Raw genomic sequence first — 22,758 nt, 5'->3', positions numbered from 1 at the left:
GCCCCTTTTGCAAATGGAAGTGCATTTTTCAGGAACACCTCATGCATTCCCGAGCTTGCAAACACATTTGAAAAATGTGTATGCATATATATGCACACTTCAAAATGTGGATTTTTCAAAAGATATGCATTTTCACGCTTTAGGCAACGGGGGAAAAGTGCACACTTTGGAATAGAAGAGTGCCTTTCCCCATTTGAATGAACAGAAAAACAGATCGCAAACGAATAAAGGAGTGAGACAAATTGAGCCTTGTAGTGGAGTTCAGAGCATCTCAGCCAACTCAAGCATCCCTGCTTCTCCCACCCTGACCTATTGCTAACCTTAGTACTAACAGGGTTCAAGGGGAATCAGCACATACCACTGACCTGTGGAGGCTGGTGGCTTGGGTTGTGGTGGGGCTGTGCACCCGTTCTGGGTTTCAGTCAGAACCAGCCAGAACTCTAAAGGAGCTCTCCAAACTGCCAAACCTATTTTGTGGATTGGGTCCAGCAACTTGGAGAGCTCCTTTAGCGTTCTGGCTGGTTCTGACTGAAACCCAGAATGGGTGCACAGCCCCACTGAAATCGGAACCACCAGCCTCTACTGCCAATAACGCTCCCAGGACCACCACCCTGGAAGATACCCCACTCGAAGAGGCTGCAGATTTCGAGGAACAAATACACTCTGACGAGTTTCACACACACAGCTCCACACCCACCACGATCTCCCCCAGGAATCCCAGGAGCGGAGATAGCCGTGTGTCCCAACAGAAACGCAGGATCTGAGCCACAGTGTCCATCATGGCAACATGAAGTTGAATGTCCCTGAGCCCTACTCATGAGGAGAAAGACAGACTCCTCATGTGCTCTGGACCAGGGCCCTGAAGTCTGGCCAGAGGGTCAGGGCAACAACCCAAGCTACAGATCTGCTCCGTTAGGAGATGAAGCGGCCCCAGATGTTGCTGGGCTTCTTGCGATGCTGTAGCGGACAGCTCTCTCCAGAACGTCCACATCTCTGGCTCACTGGATGGTTCTTGGCGAAGCAGGATCTTGAGCCACATGGCAGGGACAGTAGAAGAGGGGCTATACTTTGCAGTCGGTCCCCATGGACACCTGCACCATCCCCAGGGATGCCCTTGCACGGAGTAACGTAACATGCAAACGAGTGGCATATTTGTATTTTTGTGGCGATCCTCATGCGACAGCAGCAACAGCTGCTGCAGGACACTGAAACTGCTGCAAAAGGCCGCCAGCGCACAGGAAGCGTTTTTGTCTGTGAAGGGTTAAACGTGCTATGACATATTGAAACGATGTTGGTGTTCGTGGTGCCCAATTACCCTAGCTGTCTGGAGGGTTATACCCATTATGAGCCCCAAAGTGCAGCAGAGGGAGAGGGGAGAAGCAGGGCCACGCCACCCATTCTGCTGAAAGCTCAGCTCCATTGGGATCTGCCCTCCTTCAGCTGTCACCTGACAGCAGCCATTCCATCAGGCTGCAATAAAGGGAGAGATGGGAAGCTGGACTGCACCTTCTGCTCTGCTGGAATACCAGCCTCGTCTGGCTTCTCATCTCCTTGAACTGTTTCCGTTCCAGCTGATCATTAGAAGAACTACTATGTAACTTTTAAGAACTGGTGACTGAATTTGTTCTCCTCTTCCCTCCTCAACCCTTTTTCCTTTTGTGTCATGGCTTTTAGACTGAAGTCTGTGGGCAGGGACTGTATTTTTTATTGATCTTATATAAGGCTTTGGGAGCCTTTTTGGCTAAAGAATGGTGTCAAGGATAACGGCCTCCTTTCCGCCATAAGATCGGGTCAAACTGTCACGTTGGATGTAACCATCTGCAATTGTTTGTAATCTAGAGGCTCCTTGGCCCTTTGCCCAAGGCCAGACGCAGCCCCTGCTACCTGGAAAGTGCCAACAGCTGGAGGTGGTGGGGAGTTCCAGCCTCTTGGAGGCCAGGGCGGTCCACCCAGGGATTGAGCCAGTGATTGGCTGAAGGGAAATCTGTCCCGGGTTACCAAGGCTGGGCTTTAAAAGTGGGCTGAAGTCAAGGCATGGAGTCTCCCTTCATCTTGGTGGTCCTGGTCCTACAGACGGCTGGTCGCTATCCGAGGAGATCAATACTTAGGTATGTAAGGATAGGCCAGGTAAATTTATTATTTTGCTTGGGCGTGCATTCATGAAGCTCTCTGTTTATTGTTAAGTGATTTCGCTTTGTAACCTCTTGTGTAACTTGCTACTTCCATTCTTCCCTTTCCCTCTACCCCTTTATATTGATCTTAATAAACCTTTATCCAACCTTTAGTTGGCGTGGTCTCTCTGCATAACCTCAGTGCTAATTTCAGTGCCTCTTGGTTTATGAGGGTGGCCTAGGGATGTACGAAAGTGACTTACCTTTAATGAAATTTGATTCGAGGTGGGGGGGAGGCACTCCGTCCCTCCCCCCTGAAATTCTGGTGGGGGGGAGGTGCTCCGTCCCTCCCCCTGAAATTCTGGCGGGGGGGAGGGACTCCATCCCTCCCCCCCCCGAATCCTGGCTGGCTGGGTGCGCAAATGGCGGCGGCTGTAGCCGCTGCCGTTTGCGTCCCTGCAGTCAGCCGTGATAGGCTACGTAAATGTTTATGTAGCCTATCACGGCTGATTTAAAAGAAAAAAAAAACACGCGTATGCAAATGGCAGCGCCCATATGAGCACCATAAATCTACGCTATTTGCATTCCCCTTATTTTCGCCATCTTAGTTTATGTAAATGTTTACGTAGACTAAGACGTGTCAAAATAAGGAATGCAAATGGCGGCGCCCATGGGCGCCACCATTTGTGTACACGTATTTTTTTTCCCCTTTAAATCAGCCATGATAGGCTACGTAAACATTTACGTAGCCTATCACGGTATTTTTTAAAAATCTAGTCATGATAGGCTACGTAAATCTTTACGTAGCCTATCACTTTTTTTTTTTTTACTGGAAATGGTGGCGGTGGCAGCCGGTCGGAAGACCGGCCGCCGCAGCCACCGCGCCACCGAACCGCCGCCAGAGCCGCCAGGAGGATTCACCCAAGGTAAGTCCCGTCCCGGGGGGGCGGGGGGCAGACCGTTTTGCCACCAATTTTGGGGGCCCGAATGCGCTGGCATTCGGCCTCCCCAAGATTCGTGGCAAAATTCTCTGACATCCCTAGTGGCTACTGGGTAGTTTGGGGGACTGAAAGGCTGGGTTTGGCCAGTCCTGTTTGTGGGAAGGAGATCCCAGGATTGGGTCCTGAGCAGTCCTCCCTCACAGGGATGTTGGGGCCAGTCCCAGCGGGATCCTTTTCCTTCACAAGTGGTGTCAAAATGCTTTAAATAAATAAGTGATATGAGATAATCATTTTTTTTAAAAAAAACCTAATATATATTGCTGAATGGAGCAAGACACCAATTTTACTTACCTCTGTTCCATAAGGCAATCTAGAAATCACTTCAGGTGCCATCCAATATGGGGTTCCAACAAGCGATTTCCTTTTAGGAACATCTTTTGAAACTTGGGCACAGAACCCAAAATCTGACAATTTTATCTGAAAAATAAAGAGCACATCAGAAAAATAGTAAAGTGGGCAGTGCGTGTTGTTCATACATATTTAGCAGATGTCCATCATCTTAATTGTATAGGATAGATCAGGGGTGGGGTATCAAGAAGAGTGTCAGAGGATGAAGCTATGAATCTAGGAAGGGGATGGAACAGTATCTGGAGGGAAAGGGGGATCAGAATTTTTAAGGGCTTAAGGATGCTTGAAAGAAGCAGAAAGAAACATAGGTGATTAAAATATGACAAAAATGCATGGAACGGAAGAGCCAGGAAGAGATGAGGATAAGGGAACTGGCAGTGCCTTTGAATATACAGAGAAGACCTAATTTCTTTTCAGAAATTGGGAAAGAGTAGGAGAGGACAGAAGGATGGAGAAGGAGGAAGAGAATGCAGGACAAGAACAAAATTCATGTTGAACTTTATGAACCTTCTTAAAAAGTGCTGCAAGATCTTCAATAGGGAGGGGGGGAGCAGCAGCAGCTAATACAAATAGATCTGAAGAGAAAGGGTCAGCAAGAAAACTTTAAAAAGCATCTCTATGTAGGTGTCAGAATGGGAGAACAGTAGAAGCATTCCTAACTCCTGTAACCTTGTGTAGAATCTACACTAGTCCAAACTGTTGGAGGGAGTGTAACACGCTTGGAACATATGTGGCGGGAATGTGATGAGATATATAGATTTTGGTCTGAAATCATTTAAGAATATGGAAAAATACTGAAAACAAGACTCTATTTGGATCCTAAGCTAACTTTGTTAACTATATTTCAAGATAATACTGAAACATTACCATACAACGAAATGCTTATATTCTTATTGGTTGCTGCATGCCAAGTTATTGTGAAAAATGGGAAGTCTCACTTGCATTTAACAATAGATATGTGGTACACTAATGTATGGAATATCATATTTGCAGAAAAGCTAACTAAACAGCTGAAAGCCACCAGAGGACAACAAGAAACAGATGACTTTGGGATGACCTGGTATTATTTGATAAATTTTATAAATGACAAAGAACATACAAGAAGGCCACAAACTACCCATGGCAAATTGTGCAGATATGCTTTTGGTCATGCTTCAACATGATAGACTTCTCTGCATCAGCATAATTGAGTCTCAGCAATCAATTGCATTTTTTCAATTTACATTAACAAATCCTCAATGAATTCCTGTATCAAGTTATATAAGTTTGCTTTACTGCTTTATTAAATTGTATATTAAATCAATTTTTAAAATCTTTTTTTAAAAGACCCTTGTTCCTTAAGGGGCTTGTGGATTTTACAGTCCATCAGATGTTTGCTTATATACTTGTAGAGCAATCCTATGGTTCTTGGGAAGGCATCCCAGGGGCCATAGGATATGCTGGATCTCCTCCCCACCCCACCCCCAGTTGTACACAGAGCTACAACCTCAGGAGAGGAGAACAAGTCTGAATCAGAATTCCCCCCACTTCTCTCAGCCACTGTGGAAAGCTCCATGGTGCCTCCTCTTCCAGCCACTTTTGTAACCTTGGATGAGGAGGGTGGAAAGGATGCCGGTAGGAGGGGAGGGAGAGGCCATGGATCTGTCAGATCCAGAAGCCCCTCTATTCCTGTCCCTGTCCACTGCCAAGTAAGCAGAAGCCTGCCTAGCTCTGAATGCTCGTTAAGGAGGAACTGGAGGGGGAAATGCCTCCAGCATTCCTCAAAGGCCATTCCTGCCTTTTGCTGGAGCACTCCAAAGTCAGTGCGCTCCATCCTACGGGCTAGACATCCACAGGATTACTCTGTTAACAGTAGCGTGGGTATAAAAATACATGGGAGAACCTTCTGTTTATCTCTTTTTCACTCTTGGCTTAAAGTTGCTCTGATGATAATAGAAGTTATGCATGTAGAATGGCTTGCTCAGTTCTTCTAGTGAAGCAACAATATACTCAAAGCAAAATAAGGAGGCGTTCTTTACCAATTTGCGGCAAAGCCCATTTTGCAGAATGCTATTGTGCATCAAGATAACCCCTATCGTGGTGCCCTGCACAGAATAGTCAAAGGCCGGTGGTATAGCACTGAGTCCTGCGTTTGCATGGCAGCAATGGAAAAGGCAACACATCCGATTGCCAGCTCATTTGTCATGTCAGGCTGCACTTGGGATCTAGAAGAGGAAGCTGTAGGAAGAGTTAATAAGGAAGCTTGGTGCATTGTTGCCTTGCGGAGACCAGCATTTTATTATCGGCATTGTCTGTCTTGTTTTGGCATCAGTGCAGACATCACTTTAAATCAAGGCTTTCTCACCCATTTCTCCTATCCCTCAACTCAACATCAGAGGGGGGGGGGGAATAGAAATAATTATTTCTATTTATAAAACAAAGCTCAAGCACGGCAAAGGCTTCTTTTTGTACCATGAATAACAGATAGATGAAGCAATGCATATTTTGGGTGCCAGAACCATTTCCCTTTATGCTGGAGCACAAGAAGCTTTTGCATCTCTATGGCTCCTCTGAGTATATAAAAGTTGCTTTTTAAACTAAAAGCAATTTAAAAAGAGAAAAATCAGATGATTATACAACCTCTCTTGACAAAAAATGCATTGGAGATAATAAGCATAGTAGAAATAAGCATAATGAGAATTGTAAGCATATCTAGAAAGCAGAGATCAGTTTGCTTTTTAGCAGCACTTCTATTATTACCCCCGCCCTCCCGAAGAATATTCATAAGGTTGGAAATAATTTTATTTTTTAATTTTTTTATGCGGTTCTATCACTCTACCCCAGCGAGAAGGTCTACAAAAGGTAACGCATGTCCCTTAGTACATGGAAAGTGTGTAAATGATCAAGACATCAGATAGGTGGGTTGAATCCCATTGAAATCGATGAGATTTAGCAAGCCTCATTGAGCACAGCAGAATTGCAGGCAAAGTCTAGAAGAAGAATGATGAGATAAAGCATTACTTTGGGTGAATCCAATGTTAGTCCTACTTAGACTAGACCCATTGAAATGAATGGGACTTAAGTCAGGACTAACTTGTCCCATTCATTGCAATGGGTCTCCTCTAAGTAGGGCTAGCATTGGATTCAACCCTTTGCATTGGTGGCTAGTGGCTAGGGATGTCGGAGAATTTCTCCACGAATCTCCAGGAGGCCGAATGCCAACGCATTCGGCCCCCCGAAATTGGTGGAGAAACAGCCCGCCACCCCCCCGCCACCCCCCGGGATGGGACTTACCTTGGTCGAATGTCCCTGGCGGCGGCGGCTCCTGGTGGTGGCCGCGGCGGCGGCCGCCAGTCACCGCCATTTCCAAGTGTAAAAAACAACAACAACAACAACAACAAACGTGACAGGCTACATAAAGATTTACGTAGCCTATCACGGCTAGTTTTTCAAAAAACACCATGATAGGCTACGTAAATGTTTATGTAGCCTATCACTGCTGACTTTGGGGGGGGGGGGAAGCGCGTATGCGCTTTTTTTTTTTCTTTCCCAAAGTCAGCCATGATAGGCTATGTAAACATTTACGTAGCCTATCACGGCTGACTGCAGGAACGCAAACGGCGGCGGCTACGGACGCCGCCATTTGCGACCCAGCAGGACTAGAGGATTCGCGGCCGGAAGGACGGGGCGCCTCCCCCCCGGCCAGAATTTCAGCTGGAGGGACGGGGCACCTCCCCCCCAGCCAGAATTTCGGCGGGGAGGGATGGGGCGCCTCCCCCCCCGCCCAGAATTTCGGGGGGAGGAACGGAGCGCCTCCCCCCCACCGCGAAGCAAGCTGCGGGACCAGGTAAGGGACTTTTGTCCATCCCTACGTAGTGGCACCTAGGCACATTGGCTCAGAGGAAGGTCTGTGTGCTGTAAACTGCCCAAGATCACATCTGCAGCTGGTCTTGCTGTCTGGCCTCTTCACTGCTTTAACTGCATTTTCCAGCTTTCACTCTCACTCTGTTTCACTCTTTCTGTGACTCACTCTCAGCTGTTTAACTCTGTGCTCTGAATGGCTGGTTTACAATGATCACAGAAACAAAGGTAGTTTAGGAGGCAGCTACCCCAAATCTGTTTGCTTGTGTGCTTACATGTGCACAGAACGCACATTCACTTGCCCACCCTCCTGGAGGATCACTAAGCACCCAATTGCTGGAGACAGTGAAGCTTTGCTTACCCAGATCTGACACTTTTTCATTGCTTACATGGTTAATTGCCTGGATGTGATAACAGAGGAGATGAAAGAGCCTTTGGTTAGCCAGGAAGTCATTTCCATACTTCCAAATCAGTGTTGCTATTTGATCCAATGCACAAATTAATCACTAAGGGGAGCTAATTTGGTGCTGCTGGGTAAATAACATCAACATCTGTACATGGTTCTCGTTGCTACGCTATGGATGTTTTTGACTGGCCTTCCCTAACCCAGCACCCTCCCAATGGGTTGGACTACAACTCTCATTGTCCCCAGCCAGCATGGCCCCAGCCTCCCCTAACTTGGTGTCCTTCAGGTGTGCTGGTCTATGGGGATAGTAGGGATGGTAGTCCAACACATCGGGAGGCTGCCAGATTGGGGGAGGTTCGTCTATACCTTCCTCTGAGAGACTGGGTTATACCACTTCTCCCTAGGGCAAGGGGAAGTAGGGATGTGGCACTCCAGTCACAAAGTAAACCAGAACCAAGGTATGGCTGGGATCCAAAGCACTGCAGGTGGGACTCCACTTGCGCATGAGGGCTTTTTAGTGCCCCTTCCCACAGCAGCCCATGAGCGGTGAGGGCTTGACATTGTAAAGCAGGGGTGGGCAACTCTGGGGGCTCCAGGAGCCCACGTCAACCCCCGGAACCTGTTGGGGGCCACACCCCACTGCTGTGCACCACCAAATTCTGGCAGCAGCTGTGGCAGAAACATTGTTGGTTTGCCACTGAATGTTGGCCACAAACCATGATGGTGGCCTAACTTGGCTTTAAACCAAGGCTTTAAAGCTACATTTGGCCCTCTTAGGCCACAACTGCAGTTTGCCACTGCTGTTTGGCAGCAACCCACCTCTTCTTTTGCTACTGCCGCTGCCGCCACAGCAGGAAATTTGGTGGCTGGGGGCAGGACACTTAAAGCCAGGGAGCAGCATGAAATATCACCTCTTCTATATGTGCACAGAACCTCTTCCTATTTGTATGTGGGGTGTATACAGATTCCGGCTTATGCTCCAAAGAAGCCTAATTCATGTTCACGATCTCAGTCTAAACTCAATGTCAGAGTAAATGTCAAATACTTACTCGCCCATCGCTTGTGAGAAGTATAGAGTCACTCTTTATATCCCGGTGAATAACTCCTTGATTGTGAAGGTAGGACAGCGCTCTTAGTACAGAGAGACAGACGGTAGCAATCTGTTCTTCATTCATTCTGGAATTCAGAAGGCAACATATGAAAACACATTTTGCAGTAATAATGAGTTGTATCCAATGTTATTCTAATGCAAGTTTCATTCATTTCAGTGGGTCTGCTCTAAGAAGGTCTACCCCTGGATTCAACCCATTACTGTCTGAGACTTCCCCCCAACTCCCAAAGCACAACAATCATAAAAGATTTTTATAATCTATGCTAAAAATATTGTTTCCGAATGGGAAATTACAGTTTGTAGATACTGATAATATCAAATAATAATCCAGCCCGAGTCCATCCACCCAACTCTCATCAAGAATATTTTACAAAAAGGGAAAGAACATTTATTAATAGCTTATTGCATTCAAATGCATATTTGGTTGTAGAGAAAAATACAGATGAAGACAATAGAGAGATGAAAAGAAACACATTGTTGTGTGCCTTCATAATCTTTAAAGTACTCTGTAGAGCAAGAGATTCATATTTAGTTTCTGGTAAACTATGTGCTCTTTAGACAAGATGTTCCAGAGCAATCCTAGTCCCCTTTGACAGCTGTCTGAGTGGGGTTAGGATGTGGCAGAAGAGGCACAAGTTGCATACCAATAAATATGAGGAAAGCATCCACTTGTGGGTCTATTGATCATGAACCTTTGTTCCTCAATGGCAGCGCCTGATGAAGTTCAATGAAATGGGATATTAGTTTGGTTCTCTTTGTTAATGTCTTATTTCTTTAAAGATCTACACATACCTATTCAGGAATTTAGACCTTAGTGCCTTTTATTCCAACATCACACATGTGCATTGTAGTCGTTGGATTTCTTTTAGGTGGGGTGTAATGTTCATTAGCCTTCAGCCCCTGTAAATTTGGATTTTATTTCATATAGGATATATATGTATACACTTTGTAATAAAATGCATGTAAGACTTTTGTACACATATTAGAGTTAAGTGGTTTAATTATAGCAGTTGTCTGCTCTTTATCATGTGCTGGTTGTTTTATTTGCAACTGTTGTACTTATTTGGTCCTGGCAAGTTGGGGGGGGGGGCAAGAAAACAGAGAATCCTAGGAAGGGGAGGCAAGAAAACAGAATCTTGGAAAAGGGGGGGGGACACCTGAGAAGCCTGGAAAGGGGGGGGGGACAGAATCCTAGAAAGGAGAGGCAAGTAAATCAAGAATCCTGGAAGAGAAGGGCCACCCCCCCCCCCGAGAATCCTGGAAAGGGGGAGGCAAGAAAACAGAGAATCCTGGAAGAGGAGGGCAACCCCCCCGAGAATCCTGGAAGGGGGGGCAAGAAAATAGAGAATCTTGGAAAAGGGGGAGGCAAAAGAACAGAGGGGCATAGAAAGGGGAGGCAAGAAAACAGAGAATCCTGATAAGGGGGGAACAAGAGAATCCTGGCAGAGGGCGGGGGGCAAAAAATACAGAGAATCATGGAAAGGGGAGGTGAGAAAACAGAATCCTGGCAGGGGTGAGGGGAAGAAAACAGAGAAACCTGGTGGGGGGGTGAGGTGGGGGGAAATATAGAATCCTGACAAGGGTTGGAGGTAAGAAAATCCCAAAGATAAATGTCCACTAGCCCAAATGACCACAAGACAAATGTTCCCACGGCCCTGAAAAAAATGACAAATGTGCCCAGAGGCCTGAAAAGGTTGCCCGCCCCTGGCTTATACTGAGTGAGACCATTGGTGCGTCTAGCCCAGTTGTATTGTTTACTTTGATTGGAAGCAGCTCTCCATGGCTGTAGGCAGTGGTCTTACCCATCACCATATAACTGGAGATGCCAGGAACTGAACTTTTGCATGCAAATTTGCTCCTGCTGTCACAAACTCCACCAGCTGGGGGAGCCTGCCCAGAAAACAGCCTGTCGCCCTCTTGCCCCCTTGTACCATTTCATGGCCTGGGACCATCATCTGCATATGCACAGGCTTACTGGTCGGCTGGGATAAGCAGCTGTGATGCAGTTAAGGAGGTGGAAATGGCTGGACAGCAGGCACTCAGGAGGATGCGAAGCCCGTGAGACTGGGATGGGGAAGGAGACCACACCTAGCCCCCCAAAGTTAAGGCAAGGAGTGTGAGCAGAAGAAGACTCTCAATGGCTCCTGCATCAGGAACAGTCAGCAGTTCACCATGGCCCAAGTCCATGGTCAATCCAGTGTGATCGATGCTCTGCTTGCCCGTGCCTTATACTACTTATGTAAATGTTGCAGACACTTCAGTAAAATCTTAGAGGGAAGGTCAGAAAATGTTCAAACGAAGATTAAGGACTGATTCTAATGAATCCAGCCCTAATGACAGCATTTAAGAGAGAGTTTTCTGGAAGCATCTGTTTGCAATTAAACGCCTGTCAAAATATTTGGCATGGTGACTAACATTACAGAAAATAGCTCTTAATGAAAAGTGGGAGAATTTTTAGTATGTGGGCTGAAGTCGATCTTAAAAATAGCCCTGGTTCCATAAGGAAAAGTCACACAGCAAATGAGATAATGCCCACTTTTAGAACCAGCGACTGTGCAAAATTCAGTATGCAAACTTCCAAGCTGCACAGAACTTTTCCTCGGGCAGGGTGTTCAGAGAAACACAAGACTGAATTCCCACTTTTAAGTAGTGCACATGCCAGTGATGTCATTGTTATGTGCTGGCAACTGGAGAACTCTGCAAAGGCTTTAACTTCCTGCATGTGGCTTCACAGTTGGATTAATTTAAATCCAGGCTATTTAAATCGCATGGCCTTGGCCATCGAAGCTGAGGGATGATGGGAGTTGTAGTCGAACATATTTGGAAGGTGCCAGGTTGGGAAAGGCTGCTCTAAAGTGTGGCAGAAGATATTTTAACATACATTTGCTACACTAAGAGGCATTTGGTTTTCCAAGCAGAGAATGGGTGCCCTAAAAACACACTTTAGAATGCCCCTCCACCTTTAGAAATGTTATGAAAAGCCAGCCCTTGAGTTGGATCTAGGATATGCCTTCCATAAGAAGAAGGACTCCACTTGTGGAAGTTCCTTCCACCTGATTTTTGGGATCTCCCCCCACCCCACATGGCAGCTCACTCCATTCAGCAGGGTCTCCTGACTCTCTGTGTAGCATTTTCAGGGGGCTGCTATGGGAAAGAAGGAGCCAGGAAGTCCACTCCCATCAGCACGGTTGATCTAGCATACCTCTGGATCCAACCCCTTGTATTTAAGGCAGCTGTATGTGGTGGAGAAGTGAGATTTGTTATTATGATAAATCCCTTCTTGGCTTTCCCATCTCTATGTTGCCTGTGGCAAATATTCCTAGCTAATTTGGATTTTTAGGATGGCTTAGAAGAGCTATGCAATGTAATCCCACTGCTGGGGTTGCTAAAAATGGGAGGGGGAAGGTTTTAAAATAGAAGACAGAGAAAAAAGGTCAAGATGAAAATTCTCTAACTAGTAAAGACGTTCAAGGCTACCCAAAATATTACACCCGTTTCACCTAAAAGGATGTAGGTAAGGTGTGAAGCGCAGGGTCATTTTAAAAGCACACACATCATGTTTCACAGTGCCCCTTTTATTTTGAAAGAAACAGCAGATCTTGCTGGTGAGGTGAGCCAATCAAACAGTAAATGGCAACCTCTCCTCCACCTCTCTTGATCAGCTACTTTTCTTTCAAAATAAAAGCAGCAGACTTAAGAATGCTTTTAAAGAAGCTTCATTAATGTGTGGAAGGTGTAAACCTGTGGTTGGATCCAGAATTAGTTAGCCCCTGCAGTCTGCAGAACTCTAGGAACATCAGAAGCTGCCTTATACTGAGTTAGACCAGACTTGGTTATACTTAGAGTAGATCTACTGAAATCAATGGGCTGAGGTTAGTCATGACAACACAAAAGGAGAGAATGGTCCCAGGATGCTATAAACAATTTTACTGATGAAAAGCCCAACACATTTAGGCCTCTTGCTATTTTGTTAGGCCTTCTTCAAAGGGCTGTAATGAGACATATATAGGACATAAATGAGACAACACAGAAATATATACATACATACACATTTAGAAGAGCACATTGCAAGCAGGGCCTGTGCATAGATTTGAACATTTTTTTAAATTTCTGTGTTGTATCAGTTATGTCCTATATATGTACTGTTACAGCCCTTTGAAGAAGGCCTAACAAAATAGCAATACGCCAGGCTTTTCATCAATAACATTGTTTGTAGCATCCTGAGACCATTCTCTCCTTTGATGTTGATCTTGGATGATCACCTGCCTTGCACCTGAAGTTAGTCATGACCAATTCAAGTTCCATTTATTTCAATGGGGGTGCTCTAAGTATGGCTAAGTCTGGATCCAATCCCTGAGGTCCACTGGTCTTGTCTGCTACTAGGACTTACTTTGCTGTTTCAAACTACTTCTGTGCATGTAGATTTCTTGCCCCTCTCCCTCCGCATTGCTTGAGAAAGCACTGGTGCAAACTGATGCACATTATAGCAGTGGCTAGCCCATAGTTCATTAGTTGCACTTGTTGTGAATGGGCATGCACAGCCCACTGAGAGTATTGCAGTGCTGACAGACGCTGCATCCCAGTGCACATTTTGCCATGCATCCAGTCCACTTTGGAAACCAAACCTGTCACATTACCACGCATCTCTACTTCAGTATCTTACAGATACATCTCCTGGTACTGGTACAAATTATGTTTAGTAAATTCCTAGGTTGCCATAGAAACAGCTGAGGGAATTAATAGGAATTAGCAGTAGAGTGTGTACCAAATTAGCACTCACTCCTCCACCTGTTCTTCCATTGTTGCTACTCATGACAGAATGGCAGGATGATATGTCCCTATTCTTCTCCTTGCCATCAGTTCATCACCTTTCCCTTATACATAGTTCTGTGTGCGCTCTGATGTGGGCATGATGCTCCCTTACAGAAAGGTCGAATTGATTTCAGTAGAGGAAAAAGGCGGGATATAAATGTAACAAACAAATAAAAATGGAGAGATCCAATTGGTTTCAGTTCACTTCAGCTGGAGTGAACTGGGAAGCCCCTGCAGGCAGCAGAGCTCTAGGAACACAGGAAGCTGCCTCATACTGAGTCAAGCCATTGGACCATCTAGCCCAGTATTGCTGACACTGGCTGGCAGCAGCGGCTCTCAAGGGTTTCAGGCAGGCGTTTTTCCTCGGTGTTCAGTCATGCCGGCCACATGACCACGGAAGCGTCTTCAGACAGCGCTGGCTCTTCAGCTTAGAAATGGAGATGAGCACCACACTCTAGAGTCAGACACGACTGGTTGGGGACACCTTTACCTTTTTACCTTTTCTGGAGACTGTACCCGAGACCCTGGGGCCTTCTGCATGCAAAGCAGGGGTTCTACTACTGAGCTATGGCCATTCCCTGGTGATGCTGTGGCCCTTCCTGCTATCTCTCCAAATGACCAGGTTGCTCAAGGGGTTCCTTGTCTATAAATGGGCCCGTTGCAAGCTAACCAAGCTTACCTTGTATGAGTCACTATGTCTGTCAAAGCACCGCCTTCCAGAAACTCCATCACAACCCACAGCTCATCGCCCACAAGGTAACTGTTGTACATGTCAACCACATTTTCATGATGATAGTCTCTCATTATAACAACCTAGGAGAAGAACAAAGCCCCCCAATGAATTACACATGTATGGATTCTTTCTCTTCTTTTTATTAGCATATGCCACATTATACAGATTTGGAGTTGGATCCAGATTTAGGCTGGATCAACTATGCTGACAGAAGTGGATTTCCCTGGCCCCTCTCCTTCCCACAGCAGTCCCCTGAAAATGCTACACAGGAAGTCGGGAGACCCTGCTGAATGGGGTGAGTCATCACCCTGGAGTGGCTGCAGGAGGAGTGATCAAACTGCCTTTCTCTACAGCTACAACTACCTTTGCTTCTGTTTTCCAAATGGATAGGAAAATGTATACCCAGGCATTTGCTGATTTTAATACCTAGTTCGGTAAATTGTCTCTGTTGTTTTTATCTTTGCATTTTATTTTAATTGTTGTTTTAATGCATTTTGTACACCACTCTGTGATCTGATAATGAAGGATAGTATATCAATATTTTAAACAAACAAACAAAGATGGGCGTGCCCGATTCCTTTGCAGTTGTCTAACTAAGCAGGCATTCCGAATCACGACCAAAGTATGCATTTAGAAAGGCCGCAGGCCTGTGTGTGTGTGTGTGTGTTTCTACATTTGGAGCATTCGGCAACGTGTGGCACTGTTTATCTTCAAGGGTAGGTCCCAACTCGGTGGCATGCTGCGACCACTGCCAGCACTGCAGCAGCAAACATTGGTGCTTTGGTGTCAAGAATGAGGGTAGTAGAAGTTGAAGCCATGAGGGCCGCTTGGGTTGTCACGTATGAAGTAGCCACCTGGAAGCCTATTGTTTTTTTGGCCATTTCTCAGCCCGGCAGCTCAAGGCCACACTCTGCTCAGGCGTATTGGGGAAGTGATAACAGCCGTGTCTGGTGGAAGATTCAGCCTCCTTGGAGGGTGGAGTGGGGTGTCCTGGGACTGGGTTATGACTGGATGTTTGAAGTCTGCCTTGATTTGCTAGGGCCAGGCAATAAAAAGGGGGCCAAAGAAGGGGCGGGCATCTCTTCTTTGGCCCTGACGGTACTAGGGTGTGCTGCTGGTCGATGGCTATCCTGAGAGGCCCATACTTTGGTATGTACAGAATAGACTAGCTAGCTTTATTGTTTTGCTCCTGGGAGTGTGACCCCTGGTGTTTGGCATTTCTGGTTTTTGAGTATTGTAACTTGCTTGTAATTTCCTGTACCACCTACCACCTCTCCCCTTTCCCTTCCTCTTTGTTCCTTTCCCCTAATAAACTTTTATCCAACTTCCAGTTAGTGTGGTGTGTCCTGTATAACTTCAGTGCTAAATACGGTGCCTATTGGCCTGGGAAGGGAGCTACTGAGTAATCTTGAGAAGACTTGTGGCCAAGTTGGGCCTGGCCTACCTTGCAAGGTTGTTGGGGTGAGACCAACAATCCTTCACAACCTGCCCTCTGCTCTTGCTGCAGCACAGCTTTGCTGTGGGGGAGAAGTTTTGATACAGATGTATGAGAAATTCATTTCAGTTTGTTTTTGACCAGGTATTACTCAGTTCGGACCTTCTGGACTGAACACAAGTTTGCAATGTGATTTGCAGAACGAAAAAAATGTGTTTGACAGCATGCATACTTCTGAAAAATGCACATGAAAAAATGAGTACTTCTGAAAAAGGCGCACAACTAAGCTTTAATCAATGGGAGAAGAATGCGTACATTCCAAACACGCACAACTGATGCGTAGGTTTGGAGAAAAACACACAAAACTTTGCATGGATTTTCATACAAAAAGAAAACAAACAGAGCTCGCAATCTGATATGGACTCGAATCAGAACGAGCTTTGAGGAAGGATGTAGCTCAGTGGTAGAACACCATGCAAATGGTCCCACCAGGTTTGATCACCAGCATTTCCAGGTAGGGCTGGGAAAGACGCCTGTCTGAACTCCTGGAATGCTGCTGCTGCCACCCAGAGTAGAGAATACTGAGCTAAATAGACGGATTGCCTAACTTGGTGTAAGGTGAGTTACATTGCATTGGAGGACATGAGAAAAGGGGTGCATCCTTTTAGGCCTCCCTGCTGTAGTTGCACCAGACTTTTCCCACTTTGGCTTTGGGGACTTCAAAGAAGAACTGCAAACTTCTTGGGACGGCAGCCAAAGAGTGGTGTCCAAGGATCTGACCATTTGAGGATCTCAGAACTGGGTGAGATGAGAGTATAGGTTTCAGAGGAGTTTACTAAGAGGGTAAGACAAGGTCAATAACACAATGAAGTGGGAGAGGGACAGGAGCGGTGTGGGCTGTAGGATGACCATGTGTCCTACTTTACAGAGGGTAGTCCTCTATTCAAAGAGCTGTCCAGTCCAAGTCCGTTTTAAAGAGAAAGAAATGAAGGGAGACCACCTAGGGACCTTGGAGATGTCCATCTATAGTTAGCACCTGGACAGAAGGCTGGTGACCTGGTCACAGTCTTCCCCACTATGGCAAGTTGTACTAAAGTTCTATTTAAATAAAAATTATTTATCAATTTGCATATATATATATATATATATATATATATGCACATTTTATGCAAATCTGTATCTTCCTTTGTCCTCTTTTTTTTGGTGATGCATTTCCTCTTTTTCAGCAATGGTTAAGTGGCCACCCTGGGAGGGTTTGGTTCCCTAGTGACTGTGGAGAAGTTCAGACTTGGGTGCATGTAGCCCCCCAAAAGAAGAGACTATAGCAGGACTGGGTGACTTCTGGCCCTCCAAATGTTTTGGCATCCCTAGCCAGCATACCCGATAGTGAGGGAAGATGGGAATTGTAGGCCAAAATATCTGGAGGACCATGACTTGCCCACTCCTGGACTACAGGAATGAAAACGAGCAGGAGGAGAGGAGAGGAGCCACAGATTCTAGCTGTGTTGGAGACACCACCTTTAAGTGTTTAGCATGAGATCCATGAACAGAAGCAATGCACGACCTTCTGCCACTTGAGAAAGCCAAAGGACATGGCAACAGGATGGGCTCCCAGCCTTTGAGGTCCCAGCCCTGTTAACTGAGCGCTTGCTTGGGGCACAGAGAGAAGTCTATCCCATACACACACCACTTCTTTTGTGGCTTAGGGAATGGTCACGTGGTGGCCACTGGAGGTGTGTACAAGATGAGGACGTTTTTGTATTGCATCAGACTCTTGCAGAACACTCTCTATCATGCTGTCTTCACAGCAGTAAAATACTGTTGTGTGATTGGAGGTGTGGGCCACTCAACTCAGATGCCAAGCCATGGTTTTGCCATTGGGGCTGTGTGGTGGGCTCATACTGAGCCAGTGATGATTGCTGCTGACCATAATTTGCATCCAAAATGGAATCAGGAACTACAGTGGGTTTCTGATGGGATGTAAACTGTGGTTAGTGGTAACTGTAGCTTGCTTGGTTTGGATGTCATGCAAACAGTGGTTACCCCAAACCAGGAAATTGGAGGAGGAAATTGACATGCATGAGGGAGAGTGGGAGAGAGAAGAGACCCACGATCGTGAAACTCTCTCACCAGGGAGATTTGCCAAGTTTCTTTTCTTCCTGCTGTTAGGTGGAATTTCAAACCCTTTAAAAAAAAATTCAGAATACTTCTTATTACAGATTGATTCTGTTTTATGTTGGACTCCTGGATTTTATAGTGTTGTCTTTTTATTGCTTATTGCTTGGTTTGACTGAATTTAATTGTACTGATATGATTGTTTTATGTAAGCCACATTGTAAAAAAAAACAACCCTGAAAAGCAGAATATAAATATTTTAAATAAAATAATAAATAAGAGGAAGCTTGCAAGCCTGCAACATATTACTGATTGCAAAACCATGACACACCTCTCTTTCTCTCCCCGCTCAACATCTGAATTTGAATCACTTGGAAATTCAGGCAATTAATTTGACTTTTCTCACATATGCTTTACTAGCACTTCCATTCCCTTATGAGATGTGATAACCAAGAATTTGGGCTTTAAGTGATATTCTTGAAGGTGTCAAATTTAGATGGTGGCCTCCAGTTCTCTGGGCCTATATGATGGAACCTGATCTGAGGGTGTGCGCCAATTCAAAGAGAGGTGAATGCATTACAAACAGTCTAACTCTCTGTGTACCGGCATTTGCACTTAATGGATCTTACTTTTGAACTTTTATGACTGTATGCCTGCTTTCCAGGATATATTAAGCCTTGGCCTTGGACATCCATTTTATGTAGTTCCTGCCTTTCTGTAAATGAGATCAAGCCCATCAACATGGTTCTCCCCCTCTGGTTTTGTCCTTACAGCAACCCTACAAGGTAGGCTAAGAGACAGTGATGGTCCATGGTTACCCAGTGAGCTTTGCCGCTGATTGAAGAGATTTGAAGCTGGGTCTCCCTTGTCTAAACCCAATGCTCTAACCACTCACACTGCCATCTGACGGGTCAGAGCAGATCTCTCTAGCCTGGTGCCCTCCAGCTGTTTCGGACTGACTTCCATCAGCCCCAGCCAGCATGGTCAATTGTCAGGGATGATGGGAGTAGTAGTCTAAAACATCTGGGGCATCCTTGGAAAACTTCCTTGGAAAACCCGTCATGCCAGCAAACACAACTGGTGTTGTGCTAGTGGTTGTTTACACTAGTGCAATGTAATTTACATTAGCGATAGTGCCAGGTTGGATCATGCCCCTGGAGTCCATTAGTTTGGAGGAGGCTGGTTCAGTCTGGAATCTCAGTGTCTTATATAGAGATCTTAGGCACAATCCGGTTATGTACTTAAGTTGTACTTAAGTTGTACTTAAGTACAACGGTGATGTACTTAAGTAGTGTGGAAGCATCTCCCTGTGGTTCCAAAATGACTTACCTCATTGAAGAGCAGTTCCCTTCTCTGCTGCTTCCTGAGATCCATCTTCTTCACCGCGACTTGCTTCCCTGTGTGCTTCTCCGTGGCAATGCAAACGATACCGGTGGAGCCTTCCCCAATCTTGATGAAGTTGTCTAAGTACTCCCGAGGGTCCCCTGGGCTCACCACCAGCTGCAAGGCTGCCCGGAATTGTTCATGTGACACGCGGGATGTCTGCTGATCTGAGGACGAACCCCAGCTTGGCGGAGGGTAAGCATTTGAAGTTATGCTCGGGGAGCTTGGGTAAGAAGCTGTGGAAACGTAATGCGAGCTCGGCTGCAGAGAAGGCTGGTGGTGAAAGTGAGAGAATTTGTGATAGATGGCTGGGTACTGGTAGCCACTGGCTTTGCTCTGACTTTGAGGTAGCTTGGTTGGGCCTCGAGGGTAAGTATCTGATCCAGACAGCGGCGGGCTTACGACCATCTGTGCCCGATCATAATCCAGCTGTGAAAAGAGGCGAATCAACAAGTCAGCTTCATTTTCATGCTCATGGGGTGTTTCCCCAATTAATCATGATGGGATGTGCACTTTTGCTACTCTGGCGTCCGTCTCAAGTTGGATGACCTTACCCAGGGGGCATGACAGACTCCCTAGGAGAGATACCTGTTGGCTGCATGTGCCCCTTCACTGCTTCCAATGTGGCCTGTGGAGCCATGGGGACCCCCGGAATTTCTACTCTTAGTGCTACCACTAGTGATGGGGGAAGCAAGAGAAACCCTTCGCTTAACTCCAATCTCTCCTGAGATAAGACAATTTTTTCCCTTGCTAGCACTACCAAGGGAAAGACCTGCCTGGTGGTGGGGAGGAGGAGAGTGTGTGTCTGGAGGAAATGTGTGTGTGTATGAGTGTACGAATGTGAGTGTATGTGCATGGCTGAGTGTCTGAATGAGTGTATATGAGTGTGTGTGTGTGCGTGTGTACACACATTCATGTCCGCTAGAGGCTGGCGGTTCTGATTTCCGTGGGGCGGTGAATCCATTCTGGGTTTCAGTCAGGACCAGCCAGAACTCCAAAGAGCTGTCCATGGTGCTGAACCCCCCCTGCCCAAATGGGTTCAGCACCTTGGATTGCTCCTTTAGAGTTCTGGCTGGTTCTGACTAAAACCCAGAATGGACTCACAACCCCACCAAACTTGGAGCCACCACCCTCCACTGTGTGTATCCATGCACACACATTTGTGCCCCCTGGCACCCCAGCAGACACTTGATATGGCCCTTGGGGCCGAACTGTTGTGCACCCATGCTCAAGAACCTCACACTGGCTCTTAAACGTGGCTTGTCTCAAGTGGTGCAACATAGTCCCATTCCTAGAGATGCCTTTCAGAGCCTCTCTCAAGCAGTGCCGTTGCCATAGCTCAGGGGTAAGGAGGGAAGCAGAGGAGGCCTGCAGCCAGAAGCACCAGGGCTGAACCCCAAAACAGGGTTTAAAAGATCTTGGGGCAGGGCAGGGCAGGGCAGGGCTGGGAAAGACCCGTGCCTGATCCCTTGGGGAGCTGTTGACAGACACCAGTGATCTGACTTTGAATAGGGCAGCTTCATAAGTAGCTCATTGCTGATTCCTTGCTTTTCCAAGATGCATGGTTCTCTGAGTCCGGTAGAGTTAATTCATGCAGACCGTAAAGAGATAGTCTGCAGGGCAGACTAAAGGCACAATTCACTAGCAAGCCATCCTGCACAAGCCCATTAACTACTGCAGGTCACATTCACATCAATGGGGCTTGTCCAGGAGAGCTTCTCACTGGAGTCTGTGCCCTATATCAGGATTGTTGAACCTTAGACCTGTGGGCCAAACCTGGCCACCTGGGATCCTAATCCAGCCCGCTGGAGTTCCCCAGATGGCCATGCACCCCCTTTCCCCCAACATGCACCCCCTTTCCCCCAGCCACTGATCATTTATTGGTTCCCTAGCTGTTATGCATTCTCACCCAATTCCAAAAGCTTGAAATGCCTCTCCTAAGGCTCAGTTACTGGCAGTGAGAGCTTGAAGCTAAAAGATGCGCACATTTTTTTGGTATTTTTCTGCCTCTTTTTGCCTAAGGATGGGCTTGCTTTCTCCCGTTTTTGATTTTTTTTTAAATCTCAAGTTCTTTCTCTCCCAGACATGAAGGCATTATGAAATTGGGTAAATTCTGATGGAAAACACGCTGAAATGAAATCCGCACCCACCTGCAGCAGCCAAATTCAATAGGTACAGCTATTCCCAGCATGGAGAGGACCATATTGTACCTGCCTGCCATGTAGCTGTTAAAGGTGACTGAATTCATGGGAATTAAAACCCAGAATTTGAAGACCAAAGCGCTCAAAGCCCTGGGCCTAGGTTGACGCATTTGGCATTTTCTATTTCTCCCACAGCCGAATGTTTTAATCTCAAGGTCTTTGGGCCCTGAAAATAGGGAACTTTGCGAATTTTGGTAAAGTCTTACCAAAACGGAACTGAAACAGAACTCTCACTCATCCCTATTTTTGCCTTTGGCCTACCCCACTACCAGAATGCAGCCCTTGAGAGCTTCTCTGAAACTGATTTCAGCCCTCTGGCTGAAAGAGCTTTGACCCTCTTGCGTAATACTGTGGGTCACAGAGCCAGTTCCATAACACATGCACTGTCATACTGCATGGAGTGTCATCTGAATCAGGGTTGCAGACCTGTGCACAGCTAGGCTGCTTCAGTCTCATTGACTTAAGTAGGAGAGGAGCCATTTTGTGGTGCTGAAACGTGGTGCTCATTTTGGCACCAGATTAAGGCCTTTGTATTCTCCCAAGCATTTTGGTTTTTCAGTTTGTTTTTATCTGGTACTGTGTGTTTAAATATTCTGCAGCGAGCTTCTGTTTGATTTTATTTTTATATTGTAGCTTTAAATGTTTACACTGTATTTTATCTGTATTTTATTAAATGTTGTGAACTGCCCAGAGAGCTCTGGCTATTGGGCAGGATAAAAATGTAATGAATGAATGAATGAATGAATGAATGAATGAATAAATGTTTCCCAGATTGAGACCCTGGTCTTTGCTGTTACTAAAGCTTACAGGAATGTGTTTGCATAAGCAATCATTCTCTTAAAGGTGACAGCAGTCGTTTCCTGATGTCTGACTGCTGGATGGGATGAGATCATTGGCTTGCTCTGTGAAATGACTTCCTCTGTTTTCCTGTCTAAAGCAGCCTCCGTATTTTCCTTGCCCTTTGTTCAATCTCAATTCTATTTCAGTATGACCTGTCCTGGCAGACAGCTTGGGTATTAGGGTCTATAGCTTACCAATCAGGTCTCTCTTTATTCTGTCCTTTATACAGTTAATGCAGCAGACAGAAATCTCCTCACATCCCCACTTGGCTCTTTTATACACATGTATACGTGTGTGTGTGTGTGTGCGCGTGCGCGCGCGCCTTTGAATGCCCAGAGGCATTTGGCTGGCCACCATCAGACACAGAATGCCAGGTTAGATGGAACGTGGACTGATCCAGTCATGCTTTGAGCAGGACAGCT

At 46.1% G+C, this 22,758-nt stretch overlaps 1 protein-coding gene across 5 annotated transcripts in view; it reads right to left on the bottom strand.

Moving 5' to 3' along the window:
* Positions 1 to 22,758, bottom strand: part of PAK5 (p21 (RAC1) activated kinase 5) — a 168,622-nt gene that overhangs the window by 7,041 nt on the left and 138,823 nt on the right. For all 5 annotated transcript variants that reach the window (XM_084824964.1, XM_084824935.1, XM_084824973.1 and 2 more), the window contains 4 exons: positions 19,242 to 19,724; positions 14,309 to 14,442; positions 8,756 to 8,882; positions 3,404 to 3,529 (listed from right to left, as the gene is read on the bottom strand). In XM_084824964.1, the coding sequence (XP_084681090.1) occupies positions 3,404 to 3,529; positions 8,756 to 8,882; positions 14,309 to 14,442; positions 19,242 to 19,724 (870 nt within the window). The remainder of the gene's footprint in view (positions 1 to 3,403; positions 3,530 to 8,755; positions 8,883 to 14,308; positions 14,443 to 19,241; positions 19,725 to 22,758) is intronic.

The sequence above is a fragment of the Heloderma suspectum genome, chromosome 1 (genome assembly GCF_057233095.1).
Source record: "Heloderma suspectum isolate Gila_16-S chromosome 1, 16-S_ref, whole genome shotgun sequence".
Taxonomy (NCBI): domain Eukaryota; kingdom Metazoa; phylum Chordata; class Lepidosauria; order Squamata; family Helodermatidae; genus Heloderma; species Heloderma suspectum.
The sequence above is the reverse complement of the archived record's forward strand: the minus strand, read 5'-3'. Positions and strand labels throughout refer to the sequence as shown.